At 37.1% G+C, this 15,247-nt stretch overlaps 1 protein-coding gene across 1 annotated transcript; it reads right to left on the bottom strand.

The window, feature by feature from the left end:
• Positions 1-1,698: 1,698 nt before the first annotated feature.
• LOC145140527 (uncharacterized) lies at positions 1,699-3,688 on the bottom strand. Its single transcript, XM_079073989.1, has 5 exons — positions 3,392-3,688; positions 3,105-3,281; positions 2,739-2,821; positions 2,394-2,659; positions 1,699-2,315 (listed from the first exon to the last, which is right to left on the bottom strand). Exons 1-5 carry the CDS (start codon positions 3,686-3,688, stop codon positions 1,699-1,701), a joined length of 1,440 nt encoding a protein of 479 aa, XP_078930115.1.
• Positions 3,689-15,247: the final 11,559 nt, after the last annotated feature.

The raw sequence follows: 15,247 nt of genomic DNA, 5'->3' as shown, positions 1-15,247 counted from the left end.
CGTCTCAGGATTTACGGCTCCATTTAAGGTATAAAAAATTATTTATATTTAAATGCTTTTATTGTTATGTTAGTTATTTTAATTTTAATTCTTATTACTATAATTGTAAAAATTGTAGATATGGATATATGAGATGCTTCCGGCTGTTCGTGCCTGTGGATTTGTATTGAGAAAAAATAGAGACATGTCTCGAATGAAACGATGGAGTGACACAAAAAAATTGAAATGGGTTGATGTGAACAAGATTTTTTCAATGACACAGGTTTATAAATTTTTTTTTATTTTTTATAAAATTCATTATTATACTTTTATATGCATTTTTAATATGTTCAATTTTTTAGGAGGGACAACGACCAAGAAATAAAATGTCACCGAGTGATGATGAGATGGCATCTTCTTATTATATGTCATTGCAAGAGTATGTATATGGTGAATGGAAATCAGTTCCATCCCCAATACGGGACCATTTTAGGAGACAAGACGAATCTTCGTCTAGTATGTCGTCTAGTGGTCGCTCTCACGGTAGAGGTGGGCGTAGTGGGAAACTCAGCTTAGAGGAGGTGTTGAAACGGCTACATGCACTAGAGTAACAGGTGTTTATGAATCGAGAACCTACTGAGGTGTTTGTTGAAGAAGTGAATAATGAAGATCTATGGAATAACATCAGTTTTGAGGAGCCTGCAATATTCCAAACAAATTTAGGTCAACCGGTTAGTTACACGCTACATTTTTTATATAATTTATTAACATATTTGAAAATTTTTGTTCATATTTTATAGTTGAAAATGTAGGTTGTAGAAGATGAAGGGACGAATAAAAATAATACAAATGAAAATGTTTTTGGTGATATTGAAGACGACAAGGTTATTATATATATTACAGTTACGATTTTAATAATTAAATTTTAAGGTGTCTTTCGTTAATAACTATAATGTGTTAATTTTAATGTAGGAGTTGGAGGAGAGGAATGAGAATGCGGATTTTAATAATTAAATTTTAAGGTGTCTTTCGAAATTTGCTCATGCAACGAAGTAGATTGTTACTACTGTGACTCAGTCGACCCTTTTTTTACACCCTCTTCAGCAGGCCCATATATGTCAGATGAAAATTTTGAAGAATTGAAAAAGGCTGAAGAACAACAAGAACAGGACAAAGAGTCATCCCGACTTCTCACTCAACGTGGTAATGATATTGCTTCGGAATGCAAACAAGCTCAAGAATGGATAGACCTCAATAAAAACAAAATCAAAGAGCATGAAGAATGGATAAAAAAGACTAAGAAGGCAATCAAAACGACTGAAAAATGGCTTGCTGAGAAGGACGAGCAGATGATACACCTTAGGGTGCAAAAGGATCGTTTGGAAGATAAAATGAGAATTAGGGATGACTATATAACAATCGAGAAAGAGAAGTACCCATTGCAGTTCCCTGAGTTTAAAAATTAGTTACAAAAATGTTGTAACATTATCCTGATACACCTTAGGGTGCAAAAGGATCATTTGTTGTTATTTTTTTAAATAACATCTTTTTTACCGTTAAGCATCATTTGTTGTTATAATCCGCAAAGTAAATATTATAATATAAAAGCTTCATTAATTATTATAATCTGTAAACTAAACTAAAATATGAAAGCATAACAATGTCTTGTAAGATTTAATAAAAAAATTACAATACATAATAAGTTAACAACTCTTCATTTCAAGGTTGTTTTATATCAAAATCGGCGTCATAGGTTTGTGAGCAACTCGCTGAACCACCAATATTAAATGTCATTTCTGTAGTAGAAATTGTCGTGCGACGTGCTCCACTACCGGACGCCCTTCCAGTACAATTGTTTCTCGTGTGTCCTACTTGACCACATGTAGAACACTCTTTTCTAATTGGACCCTCGCCTTGGGATGGAATGTGGTCTGGGTTTCTTGGCCTGCCTGGCTGATGTTTATCCATTATAGGTGGCTTAACAATCATCAAATCATCGGGGATATCCCATTCGGATGGCTTTGGCAAAGGGTTTATTGATTCCTCATACGTTTTCCTCAGTGTTTCGGTAAAGTAAGCATTTAATGCATACCTCGAGCAGTCTTGGTAATTGTTGACTGTTAAACATCTTATGACATGACCACAATGTATCCCATCAAGTTGCCAATGCCTACATGTACATGTCATTTGTTGGAAATCAACAATCACGTTTTGTGCCCCCTTTTTTACCTCGCATTTCGTATTTGAGATCATGCGAACATCCCACTTAATAAAAGTTTTTTTGTTTTCTTTTACAATATCATCGGCCCAAGGGGTGAGTGTTGTTGTTGCTTCCGCTTAAAAAATAGACAAAATGAAGAAGTTAAGATCAATAACATTTAATAAAACATTAATATTAAAAATTAACTTAATACCTGCAAGGTTAAGTCTTTGAAACCACCATTGTTGCATTGTTGCATGAAAAAAATCGATCAACATAAGTATCGGCACCTTACGTGCGTGTCTAGATAATGCATTTATAGACTCCGCACTGTTGGACGACATAAGATTGTATCGGTTCCCTCTAAAATGTGCCCTAGACCAAGTTTCTGGATTTATACTTTTTATGTACTCCCATACTGGTTCTTTTGTCTTTTTCATAAGTTCCATGGCAACATCAAAAACATCAACTGTATACGCCCTACAAGCGTCCCAAAAAATTCCTTTAACTGTCTTACTCTTCCCGAATCTAGATACTATGTTGAAATACAAATGGACACCACATATTCCGTGATGAGCGAGGAAAAATGTTGGCAACGGATGTCGCTATAGATGGAGACCTATCAGATATAATTGTAAGCTCCTGCATATTGTCTATGCATCACGTAGTTTTTGAAAAAACCATGTCCAAGAATCTGTACACTCATTTTTGCATATACCATATGCAACCGGTAATATTTGGTTTTGTCCGTCCTTAGTAACTGCAAGTAACATGGTACCTTTGAACTTGCCCTTTAGGTGGGCTCCATCTACTACAAGGGTCGATTTACAAAAATTGACAAAAGCGCGTACTACAACACATTGTATATCTATTCAAATACACCAAAATAAAAATAATAATAATAATAAAATATTAAAATACTAACCGAACAACCAAGTGCGACGTACAAAAACTCAAAGCGATCATCACCATCTGTTTTAATATGTGTCACCGTACCCGGATTATATTTGACCAAATTGTGGAAATAAGCCGGAAGTTTGGTAAAAGAATCCTCTTTCGTACCCCTTAACAACAACAATGCATATTGCTTCGCACGCCATGCCTGATGGTATGAGATATTGATATTCAATTGAGCATTCATATCATTAATAATATCTTTTCTCCGATAAACTCTACTATAATCTTCAGCCAAAACATCAGCAAGATATTCACCCAAAACATATTTGTTTGCTTGTCGATGATTAGGTTGAAATTTGTTGAAGAACATGTGTGTACATCAACAAATTTATTCACTTGGAAAAGTCCATCAGAATTTGTAATTGCTTTTGCTCTTAGTAACCAAGAACAATTTTTCGAAACACACACAGCCTCATACCTTGATTTGGTAGATCTACTTGTCCTCGTCTGAAAACCTTCTCGAAGACATTTTTTACCAATAGCCCGCTTTAAAAGTTCTTTGTTCTTAAATATACTCTCACATTCAATCTTTTGAAGATTGATGTCTACCATCTGTGTTGGGATATCTTCATTAATATCAACTGGACATGCGGGTAGATGGGGGCATACCATAAAAAAGGTTATCGGGAAACTTAGCTTTAACTTCATCACCCAACTCATCTCCATCTGAATTGCTTTCTAATTCGGTTATATCTAAAGCTACATCAGCAACATCAACATAATCCCCGTAAACATGCTTTTTTTCATCTTTTTGACGCATAATTTTTTTCTTTTTACTTTTATCTACTACACGCCCATTCATAACTTTAACTTCTTGTTCAGGAACATCAACACAACGACCACCCACATCATTAAGATATGTACCAACATCATCATCACCAACATACTTGTAATTCTCAGGATCCACATAGTGAATAGGTGAATAAGTAACATTAACATTTTCAGCAACACTGTGAAATTGAGGTACACTAGGAGTATTGAAAGTATCTATCAAATCGTTGCTCCCTTTATAACTACATAAATTACCAACCGGCTGATTTCCACTCTGACCAGCCTCATTAACCTCATCTCCTTCATCAACCACCACAAACACTTTCACAGCCCTTCCTCCACTACATTTGATTACATTTATCAACATTCTAACATCCATGTCTTCAACTATGGCTATATAATAATTCAATTCAGGATGATGGAAACGAAGACTAATTCTATATTTGTCTAACAAACCAATTTTGCATCTCACCAAAGATACAAAATCACTATAACTAATATACTCAGAAAATATCAAAGCGAATTCAGAAATACCTCCATGTGGACATACGTATTCCAGATTTGTTTCAATAACTTGTCATCTCCCACCAGTTACAAGACAAACCAAATATTCAATCATTTTTTTAGAGAGATTTTAAAGAAATTTCCTAAAGAAATAACAAGTAAACTGATAATTTTCTACAAAAGTTTATATATAATAAGGTTATTTCGTAGTCAAACCCATTGATTTCATAGTCAAAATAAAAAAAACAAAAAAAAAACATAAAATCGCAGTTCAAAGAGAGAGGAAAACGCAGATGGACACTGTCCATCTGCGATTTTAGCCTGGTAAACCCTATATATTTACAAAAAAAAAAATTAAAAAAATACCCCACCTGCGAATGTACAAGTGGCTAAAGTACGTTTGTGCTTTAGCCACTTGTACATTCACAGATGGGATGTAAAAATCGCAGATGGACCAATCCCATCTGCGATTTCGGTGGCCAAATTTGCAATTTAAATTTTGTTTTGGCTATTTTCCACAAAGTAATTAGTAAATTTGGCTAAATTTGTCATTTTCTCTTGAAAAAATTGTTATTTGACGATCAATTCATTATTAAGCTACAACATAATTATTATAAAAAATAAAAATAAAAAAAATAATAAAAAAAACCCGCCAAATATCATATTAACCTTCTCTTTGGAAAATGAATTAAAGACTTTTACAGAAAATGAATTAAAGATTATAAAAACTTTATGTAACAGGTCTTATTGCTTCGGAGAACTTCATGATACATTAGGGCTACCCACTTGGCTAACAAGGTGTCTAACAATGAGTTACTAACAAGGTGGTAATGGGTTCTATCACAGACATATACTAACTCGCCCTTCTAAAAACAAAAAAAAAGGCCCGACTGAGTACTAAAAAAAAAAAAAAATTATGTACATGCATCTCCGCTCTCGTCATAATCTTATAAAAAATGTATGGCCAAATATTCAATCATTTTTTTAGAGAGATTTTAAAGAAATTTCCTAAATAAATAACAAGTAAACTGATAATTTTCTGCAAAAGTTTATATGTAATAAGGTTATTTCGTAGTCAAACCCATTGATTTCATAGTCAAAAAAAAAAAAACATAAAATCGCAGATCAAAGAGAGAGGAAAACGCAGATGGACACTGTCCATCTGCGATTTTAGCCTGGTAAACCCTATATATATACAAAAAAAATTAAAAAAATACCCCACCTGCGAATGTACAAGTGGCTAAAGTACGTCTGTGCTTTAGCCACTTGTACATTCACAGACGGGATGTGAAAATCGCAGATGGACCAATCCCATCTGCAATTTCGGTGGCCAAATTTGCAATTTAAATTTTGTTTTGGCTATTTTCCACAAAGTAATTAGTAAATTTGGCTAAATTTGTCATTTTCTCTTAAAAAAATTGTTATTTGACGATCAATTCATTATTAAGCTACAACATAATTGATTATAAAAAATAAAAATAAAAAAAATAATAAAAAAAAAACCCGCCAAATATCATATTAACCTTCTCTTTGGAAAATGAATTAAAGACTTTTATAGAAAATGAATTAAAGATTATAAAAACTTTATGTAACAGGTCTTATTGCTTCGGAGAACTTCATGATACATTAGGGTTAGCCCACTTGGCTAACAAGGTGTCTAACAATGAGTTACTAACAAGGTGGTAATGGGTTCTATCACAGACATATACTAACTCGCCCTTCTAAAAACAAAAAAAAAAAAAAGGCCCGGCTGAGTACTAAAAAAAAAAAAAAAAAAAAAAAAAAAAAACTATGTACATGCATCGCCGCTCTCGTCATAATCTTATGAAAAATGTATGGCCAAATATTCAATCATTTTTTTAGAGAGATTTTAAAAAAATTTCCTAAATAAATAACAAGTAAACTGATAATTTTCTACAAAAGTTTGTATATAATAAGGTTATTTCGTAGTCAAAAACCCATTGATTTCATAGCAAAAAAAAAAAAAAAAAAACATAAAATCGCAGATCAAAGAGAGAGGAAAAAGCAGATGGACACTGTCCATCTGCGATTTTAGCCTGGTAAACCCTATATATATACAAAAAAAAAGTAAAAAAATACCCCACCTGCGAATGTACAAGTGGCTAAAGCACGTCTGTGCTTTAGCCACTTGTACATTCACAGACGGGATGTGAAAATCGCAGATGGACCAATCCCATCTGCAATTTCGGTGGCCAAATTTGCAATTTAAATTTTGTTTTCGCTATTTTCCACAAAGTAATTAGTAAATTTGGCTAAATTTGTCATTTTCTCTTAAAAAAATTGTTATTTGACGATCAATTCATTATTAAGCTACAACATAATTGATTATAAAAAATAAAAATAAAAAAAATAATAAAAAAAAAACCCGCCAAATATCATATTAACCTTCTCTTTGGAAAATGAATTAAAGACTTTTACAGAAAATGAATTAAAGATTATAAAAACTTTATGTAACAGGTCTTATTGCTTCGGAGAACTTCATGATACATTAGGGCTAGCCCACTTGGCTAACAAGGTGTCTAACAATGAGTTACTAACAAGGTGGTAATGGGTTCTATCACAGACATATACTAACTCGCCCTTCTAAAAACAAAAAAAAAAAAAGGCCCGGCTGAGTACTAAAAAAAAAAAAAAAAAAAAAACTATGTACATGCATCGCCGCTCTCGTCATAATCTTATGAAAAATGTATGGCCAAATATTCAATCATTTTTTTAGAGAGATTTTAAAAAAATTTCCTAAATAAATAACAAGTAAACTGATAATTTTCTACAAAAGTTTATATATAATAAGGTTATTTCGTAGTCAAAAACCCATTGATTTCATAGCAAAAAAAAAAAAACAAAAAAAAAACATAAAATCGCAGATCAAAGAGAGAGGAAAAAGCAGATGGACACTGTCCATCTGCGATTTTAGCCTGGTAAACCCTATATATATACAAAAAAAAATTAAAAAAATACCCCACCTGCGAATGTACAAGTGGCTAAAGCACGTCTGTGCTTTAGCCACTTGTACATTCACAGACGGGATGTGAAATTCGCAGATGGACCAATCCCATCTGCAATTTCGGTGGCCAAATTTGCAATTTAAATTTTGTTTTGGCTATTTTCCACAAAGTAATTAGTAAATTTGGCTAAATTTGTCATTTTCTCTTAAAAAATTGTTATTTGACGATCAATTCATTATTAAGCTACAACATAATTGATTATAAAAAATAAAAATAAAAAAAATAATAAAAAAAAAACCCGCCAAATATCATATTAACCTTCTCTTTGGAAAATGAATTAAAGACTTTTACAGAAAATGAATTAAAGATTATAAAAACTTTATGTAACAGGTCTTATTGCTTCGGAGAACTTCATGATACATTAGGGCTAGCCCACTTGGCTAACAAGGTGTCTAACAATGAGTTACTAACAAGGTGGTCATGGGTTCTATCACAGACATATACTAACTCGCCCTTCTAAAAAAAAAAAGGGCCCGTCTAAGTACTAAAAAAAAAAAAAAAAAAAAAACTATATACATGCATCTCCGCTCTCGTCATAATCTTATGAAAAATGTATGGGTGTATAAACATTACGAATTACAAAAATTCTTAATGTGATAAGTATATATCATTAGGCCGGTAGGTGCTATATTATACGTAGCATATTTTTGTACTGTCATGTCAATTTTTTCCCTTATAATCGATCGGTGTCATGACATACTTTAATACATTTTTTTTTCTTTTTTTAATTGAATAAATGAAATAAATTAAAAATAATAAAAGGAAAATACTTCATTAATTACACAAAATCCTCCTTAATAAATGAAGTTTTTTTTGCCACATGTCAATCTTTCATGAGTTTTGACACTGGTCATTTTGTGGTATTTTTGAAATAAATATTATCCACTTGTCAATTTTTGGTTTGTTTCAATTTTTAAAATTAAAGTCATATACTTATATATGTAAAGTAATATCATATAGATGATATTAAATTGCAATAAATGCGTTTTCTTCATTTCTTATTTTAAAGTTGTATATTAAAAAATATTATCTGTTTACACTTTAATGTTTAATCTTTTTTTAAATCAACCCGTGTAATACACGGGTTTCACACTTAGTACGTACTAAATTTAAATAAATAAATAAAAAAACATAATCGTTAATATGTGACGTCTAATCATCGTCGCTCGACACATCATCAAAATTCTCGTCCGAATCCTTCAAACATTTCTGATTCGTCATCTGTATCGTCGAACAAGTCGGCTTCAACAAAATCGTCGACAACGGGATTTGTTTTAGCATTGACGATGTGTTCCACCAAATCAACGTGAAGGTTGTGGTGTCCAACCAGATCGTATACTTCTCATCTGTTCGTGATGTACGCCTTCGAACCAATACCAAATTCTTCGACATTTGGTAAATTATCATGCTCATTGAAGCGGCAAATCGCATTCCCCTCATCTTCTAAAACCATATTATGCAATATGATACATACGCACATCAGGCTACTTATTCGTCTGAGCTCCATAGATAGTGCCAGTACTACGAGTATCTGTCAACGTCTCTTAAGACACTAAATATGTGTTCGATATCCTTCCTAGCAGATTCTTATGTCGCCTTAAACTTTAATCGCTTGTTATTATTTAGACATGTGAATGACTTCACATATACTGCTAACTCGATATATATTACATCAGTAAGGTAATACCACGCTTGTATGCCGTCCCATTTGCTTGAAACGACATATCGGTGAATTTCCTAGAATATTGAGGTTGTTGTTGTAACACCCTGTTCAGAATCGTTTCCTAATTCGGGGCAGTGTGTAACATCCCAAAAATAATGACATAAAATTTACGTTTTTAGATTAATAAATCGTTAATACATAGTATTTCCATAAAACCAAGATAATCGAGAGTTAGCAAAACATCATCGAATAAGAGTAAATCACATAATGCGGAAACATGTGGTGTGTGCTCTACAATCATCCCGAGCTCTTCCATTTGAAAACCAAAGTACATGAAACATAAACTGAAAACCGTAAGCACAAAGCTTACTGAGTTCCCCAAGATACCTCATACCATATATAATAAATCACATACTGGCCCCCGCCCTCCATCGGGCCTCGCCCGGTCTCGAGTCCCACTAGTCCTCGGGCCCTGCCCGTCCTCGAGCCTCGCCCGGCATCGAGCCCCGCTCGGATTACAGATCTGTCAATTACCAGGTCCCGCCTGTCATTGGGCCCCGCCCGATACTCATATAATCATATAAACATATAACCTTACTAACACATGTAATAATCACAAAGACTACAACATACCAAACAGTCATCGAGCCCCGCTCGGCATCGGGCCTCGCCAGGTAAGCATAAAACAGATACTCATAACCAGCATACACTATACTCCTCAGGCCATGTCTGGCATCGGGCCTTGCCCGGTAAGCATACCATTCCACAACGCACGCAAGAGTTACGCAAACATCTAGCATTCTAACATAAAAACCATGGGCCGACATTGGTGTCTTCGACCCGCTAAACCCAATGAGGAGACTCACCTCACACTGCCGAATCACACAGACGATCCCTGGTTGCTGGTTGACGATCCACTAACTGTCAACATCAAAACAACACCCAAATCCATAATCCATAAATCCATACTTGAGTTAAAAATACCATTTTACCCCTAACCTTGCTTGGTCCAAGACTGAGGCCCAAACTCGAAATCTAAAAGGCCCAAAACCAATTAATCACTCGAGGCCCATACTTGGCCTAATTTTCCAAATTGGGCCCAGACCCCTTACATGGGCCTTACCCTAATGCCGAAGCATAGCCCACCATAACTCATGGTCACCCTGATCAAACTCCTAGTCAAAGTCAAAGTCAAAGTCAAAGTCAACAGCCCATGTTAACCAAACACGTCGTGTTACCCCTTGGACACTCCGTGTTCTTCCATCATCCAGATAATCGGGAAATCCCTAGCCAACACGGCGTGTTGGCTTGCAAACACGCCATGTTTTCCCGATATTCAACAGCTCAACCATTAAGCACTTAATCCATAAAGGCATGGCCCAAAACATAGATCTGACCTCCTTGAGCTGGATTATCACGTAAAGTTGCCAACTTTACGTCCCTACATGACTAAATGAAGCTCTTAAGCTAAAAAGGGACTTAATAGAGGGCTTAAAACATGAATGACACCATTCTTCACATAAAGCTTGCACCTTTATGCTCAAGGATACCAAAACAAACTCAGATCTGAAAGAACAATCCCTTAAACAGCCCAACTCATCCATGGACCCAAAAAGGAGACCAAAATCATAATAAACTAGCCATGAAGAGATCTAATCAAACATAAGTCAAGATGCAAACTTGGTACCTCAAAGGGACTACAAGAAGTGGAGAGATTTTAGATCTACGATCTTCCTTCCAAGCTAAGCACCTTCAATCTTCAAAGCTTCCTTTAGAAATAAGCAAAATAACCACAAGAATCCACTCAAGGCTCAAGAACACCACCAAGAAAGCTTAAGGGATGAATTAGGGTTTGAGTGGCAATGGAGGCTGGTGAGGAGGCCATCCATGAGGACTTAAGGCCTTTAAATATGACGCAACACCCTAAAATTAGGGTTTCCTTCCCAGCTGCCAACAGGCCGTGTTAAGATACGACAACACGCCGTGTTGGTCCATTAATCTTCGCGTTTCTTCAAATCTGGACACTCTGTGTTGATTCCTCCAACACGTCGTGTCCAACCCTAAAAGGGGCTTTACTGCCAACAATTCTCCTCAAGATTCTGGGTGTTACAACTCTCCCCTACTTAAACTAGATTTCATCCTCGAAATCATTCCTTACCATCCCTAGGCACGCCAGATAGCCTGAAGAACGCAACCACAACCCCGAACATACAACGGAGTTTCCAAGGCTACCGAACCCATCCTTAGCAGAAATCTCCCAATCTGATGATGAAAGAAGCCTTAATCCCTTGCAGAAAACCATTTCTACCTTACTTAAAACCCGAATTCTGAAGTCTCAAATTGGTTTGACTCTCTGACAGACCGCCCATCCGGAATCAGTATCATGCCAAAACCTTATTGACTTCCCAACCAAACAAAACGCTCCCAATCCTAGATTATTTTGATGCTTCCATTGGGGAAAAAATCACTGACCATTTACTGTTGTGGAACACTTATACTTTACAGAAGGCTCAGATAATCCTTCGAGTAGAAGACTCAGGGCAACAGGGTCAAATTATCTACTCTGAGATTATTTACACCAAACTGCAAGTGACCTACGCATCCTCCGAATGACAATCGACTCCACACACGAGTCCCAAATCACTAACAACGCATTGAATTCTCCCGATACCCCCTAACTACTTTCCAAAAGCAACCGAGACCTCCCTGGTCCCAACTTGACTGTCACTAACTGAAACACTGGATTCCCTCCCCGTTGATGATTCAAAAGATACACACAGTCGTGCCACACGAATTCCGAATGCAGGCCTCATCTGGCAATACTTTCCCAAGCTATCATGCCACTTACGGCTCCAACCGATCATAACAGCCCAACAAACCTAACGCCACCAAATCAATTGCAAAAAGTGAATGCTATATGACCAACTGTAGTCTTATATCACAATCGGCCTCCAACGACGTACCACTTCCTGGTTCCATGCATGTTGTGGTCTTCCCACAGCCTTACAAACTAACCCACCCTGGTCTAAACCCCTGAAGAAATCCTTGACCAATCATACAATGAAATCTATCTGAAAATCCAGAACCCCATACTAGCCTGACCCCACACAGATCGCACCACACCAAAGCACAGGAGCCTGATCTGCCAATAAAAATGAAACCATTCATTACCCTAAACCCTTCCATAGATGCCCTCAGCATAATAATACCTTATTTCAAAACCTACAAAACAAAAAGCTTTGCACATAGACACCCCCGATTCCCAACGCAAGTTCCCACTAAGAAACAACTCGGTACCCAACTCATAATCTGAGACCCAAAGATCTACACTTGGAGTTCACCCAAAATCCTCTGATTAAGGACGCCCCTCCCTAAACCGTAAGGTAATAGGTTCCCAACCCAACACTGAGACTGCCAGCCTCGCACCTGGTCCAACCACCAGTTTTTCAAGAGTCCAAATAACAAGGCTACCCAGCCTATAAACCCCTCTGCGTCACATACTGACTACACACTCAAACCTGCAACTCAAGATTCAAAACCTTGACCCAACGGTCCTTACCAGGTCCCACCTGTTTTGCCATAATCACACGGTCCTCGCCCATGGGTTCCACCCAAACTATACCACGAAGCGGCCTCGCCTACGAGTCCCACTCATCTAGGGCTACATAGACCCGACTCCGTCGTGGATCCCAATGGTCCTTAACCTAAAACAGAGAAATAATCCTCGACAATCCTGTCCGTCGTGTCCAAGGCACGACTAATCCTCTTCTAAACTCGCGACCACCTCATTGATAGGCTACCTCAACTGGTGAATGCTACGATCCCATCGCAATCTTACAACACTACCAACCAACCATGATTACCACCCCTCATTTCACCAAATACCCAAACCATCTCAATCCCAAAGTCTTTCCAACAAGACAAGCAACGGGGCTCTAACACCACCCTCACTCTGGATCCATTCACAAACCTACTATGCATAACAAGAATACGCCGGCCAGCTGATGGAAGTTTCTTAAACTCCCAGTAACACAGCCTCAATCCAAACAGCCACTTGGATCGTCTCCCACTGACCAGGATATGAAACTTGCCCTAGTTCCACAAATGATCCAACGTCTGGCAATTCCGATCGATTCTCCCCTACTTAGATTCTATGAAGCTCTCTCTTCCCACAAATCCGATGGATTTCCCCCAACCCATCAAACCTCATATAGAGAAAGCCGATTATGACCTGCGCTTACCAATACTAGCGTTCCATTACTAGCCAATCTCAAAGATCACCCAACTCCTGAAATCCTGAAGAATACTCTTGAGATCTTAACCAGCCTGATAATCCAAATCACCTCCCATGATACCATACCAATTCCTTGAGTTCCTAAGCTGGCGACTAGAAACCATAACCCTTACTCTAAATGATGTATCTTTGCCCCAATTTCCATTCTCAAAGAACCAGTGAACTCTAACCAAATACAACCCATGCGGAAATACAACTCCCCTGACACATCCAATGAATAAACAACTCATGCAACTGACACCACTATCTTCCTTCTACCGCTCCTCTCCTAGCAACGACCGTACATAAACCCAAAAGTTCTTCCATAGGCAACCGCCGATCATACTAGAACAGATGACAAAACCATTGAACCCTGACCAATACCCAGATCCACAACTGAACATGTTGAAACCCGCTCAACAAGATACGACACTTTAATGATTCATTGAATACTTTCGGCATGCAAAAATGGCATATCGCAATCCTTGATAATATAACCCAGACAATAGCAGAAAATCAATCTGAGATATTACTTACCCGAACCCAAGCAAAATTCAAATGCAATACAAATTCCTGATAATAACCCAGAAGGAAATAGAAGATGACATACCCGAAAAAGCCTCAGAAGGAATTATGACCTCCTCCTCCTGAGTTACCCCGACCATTCTGGGGACATGGTGTAAAACTCACCTCAAATCCCACATGTAAGGTCCTAGAAATAGGATCTTAACCAGTGATCAAACAATCTAACAATCAAACAAGATAAGAATGGAGTAGAAGAAGATTAAACCAAAGCTTGAACACATTTATATCAGAAAAACGTCTAGTACAACTTGGACACACAATGACCGTAAACTCAGTGGATCATCAACAACCAATGACAGACTCAGACACATCCTATATATAGGGAGAAAAGACTTGGCCGTAAACAGGTTTACGGCCGTAAATATACTCTGGCCGTAAACTCACCAACAACACAACAATTACATGCTAATGACTCAATAAGACCTATACATTAAATAGCCTAGCCCAAACCATTAACTAGACCCTTCAATCTCCCCCTTGGTTTGGGGCTAGCTGTGACTCAGTCTTTTTCAATTATAAGCACATCGGACCCCCCCCATCCATTGCCCCACACCACATCTCTTTTCCAATAATCTCGACGACCATTGTAGTGTACTCTTTTGCAGCAGACTCGAAAATCTCTTCAGCTACCTTGATATGATGAAGAGCCAGATGATGAATATCCCACTTTCCAAATTGAAGTAGGTCTCTTTTGTCGTACAGGCGAAAGCAGCCATCTTGGAACTGAATGATAGCAGTCGCAGTGGTTTCATCATAGACCCAGTAAAACATGTTTGCAAGAGATCCATCACTGAAGGTCCGCGGCACCGGAATTTGTCTAACTTGATTGGTTGGCGGCCACATAACAGTCTGGAAAGGCTTATTTGTTTTGGGATCCAGTACATTAGGAAATCTTTTAATGAAAGACCCAGCAGTCTTCATGCCAGAAAATCCCTTCTTAACTTGGTCCTCCAATAACAGCTTGAAATGAGTTGCCTTTGGATCTCCAAAAGGATTTGCGAATGGAGCACTTGCTAGTTCTGAAAGATCAGCCCTAGTCCAGGAACTGAAATCATGGAAGTCTTTGTAATACTCCACGTTTTTGCTTTTGTGTCTCACTAACCACATGTTTAGCCCGTCATGAAAGCCCTTACGAGACAATTCCTGTTCTATCACCGTACTCATGTCAAAGTTTTTTTCTTTCAAGGTCAGTGACGGTGACTGTGGGCTGATTTCCAGAAGCGGTTTGGACTGAGCTCTTCTTGAACAGTAATTGCTTTTTCTTGTCAGATGCTTCAATTTTTGCACGT

The sequence above is a fragment of the Lactuca virosa genome, chromosome 9 (genome assembly GCF_052849685.1).
Source record: "Lactuca virosa cultivar CGN04683 chromosome 9, Lactuca_virosa_CGN04683_v6, whole genome shotgun sequence".
NCBI classification, from domain to species: Eukaryota; Viridiplantae; Streptophyta; class Magnoliopsida; order Asterales; family Asteraceae; genus Lactuca; species Lactuca virosa.
Note: the sequence above shows the minus strand (reverse complement) of the source record. Positions and strands in the feature narration are given on the sequence as shown.

Bases quoted from the DNA above. Each gene is read 5' to 3' on its own strand.
- LOC145140527 (XM_079073989.1), bottom strand. From the start codon at position 3,688: ATGGTAGACATCAATCTTCAAAAGATTGAATGTGAGAGTATATTTAAG. The intron at 2,822-3,104 runs GTTAGTATTTTA...GACAATATGCAG, and splicing joins ACGTCGCACTTGGTTGTTCG to GAGCTTACAATTATATCTGA. The intron at 2,660-2,738 runs GTGTCCATTTGT...GGACGCTTGTAG, and splicing joins CGCTCATCACGGAATATGTG to GGCGTATACAGTTGATGTTT.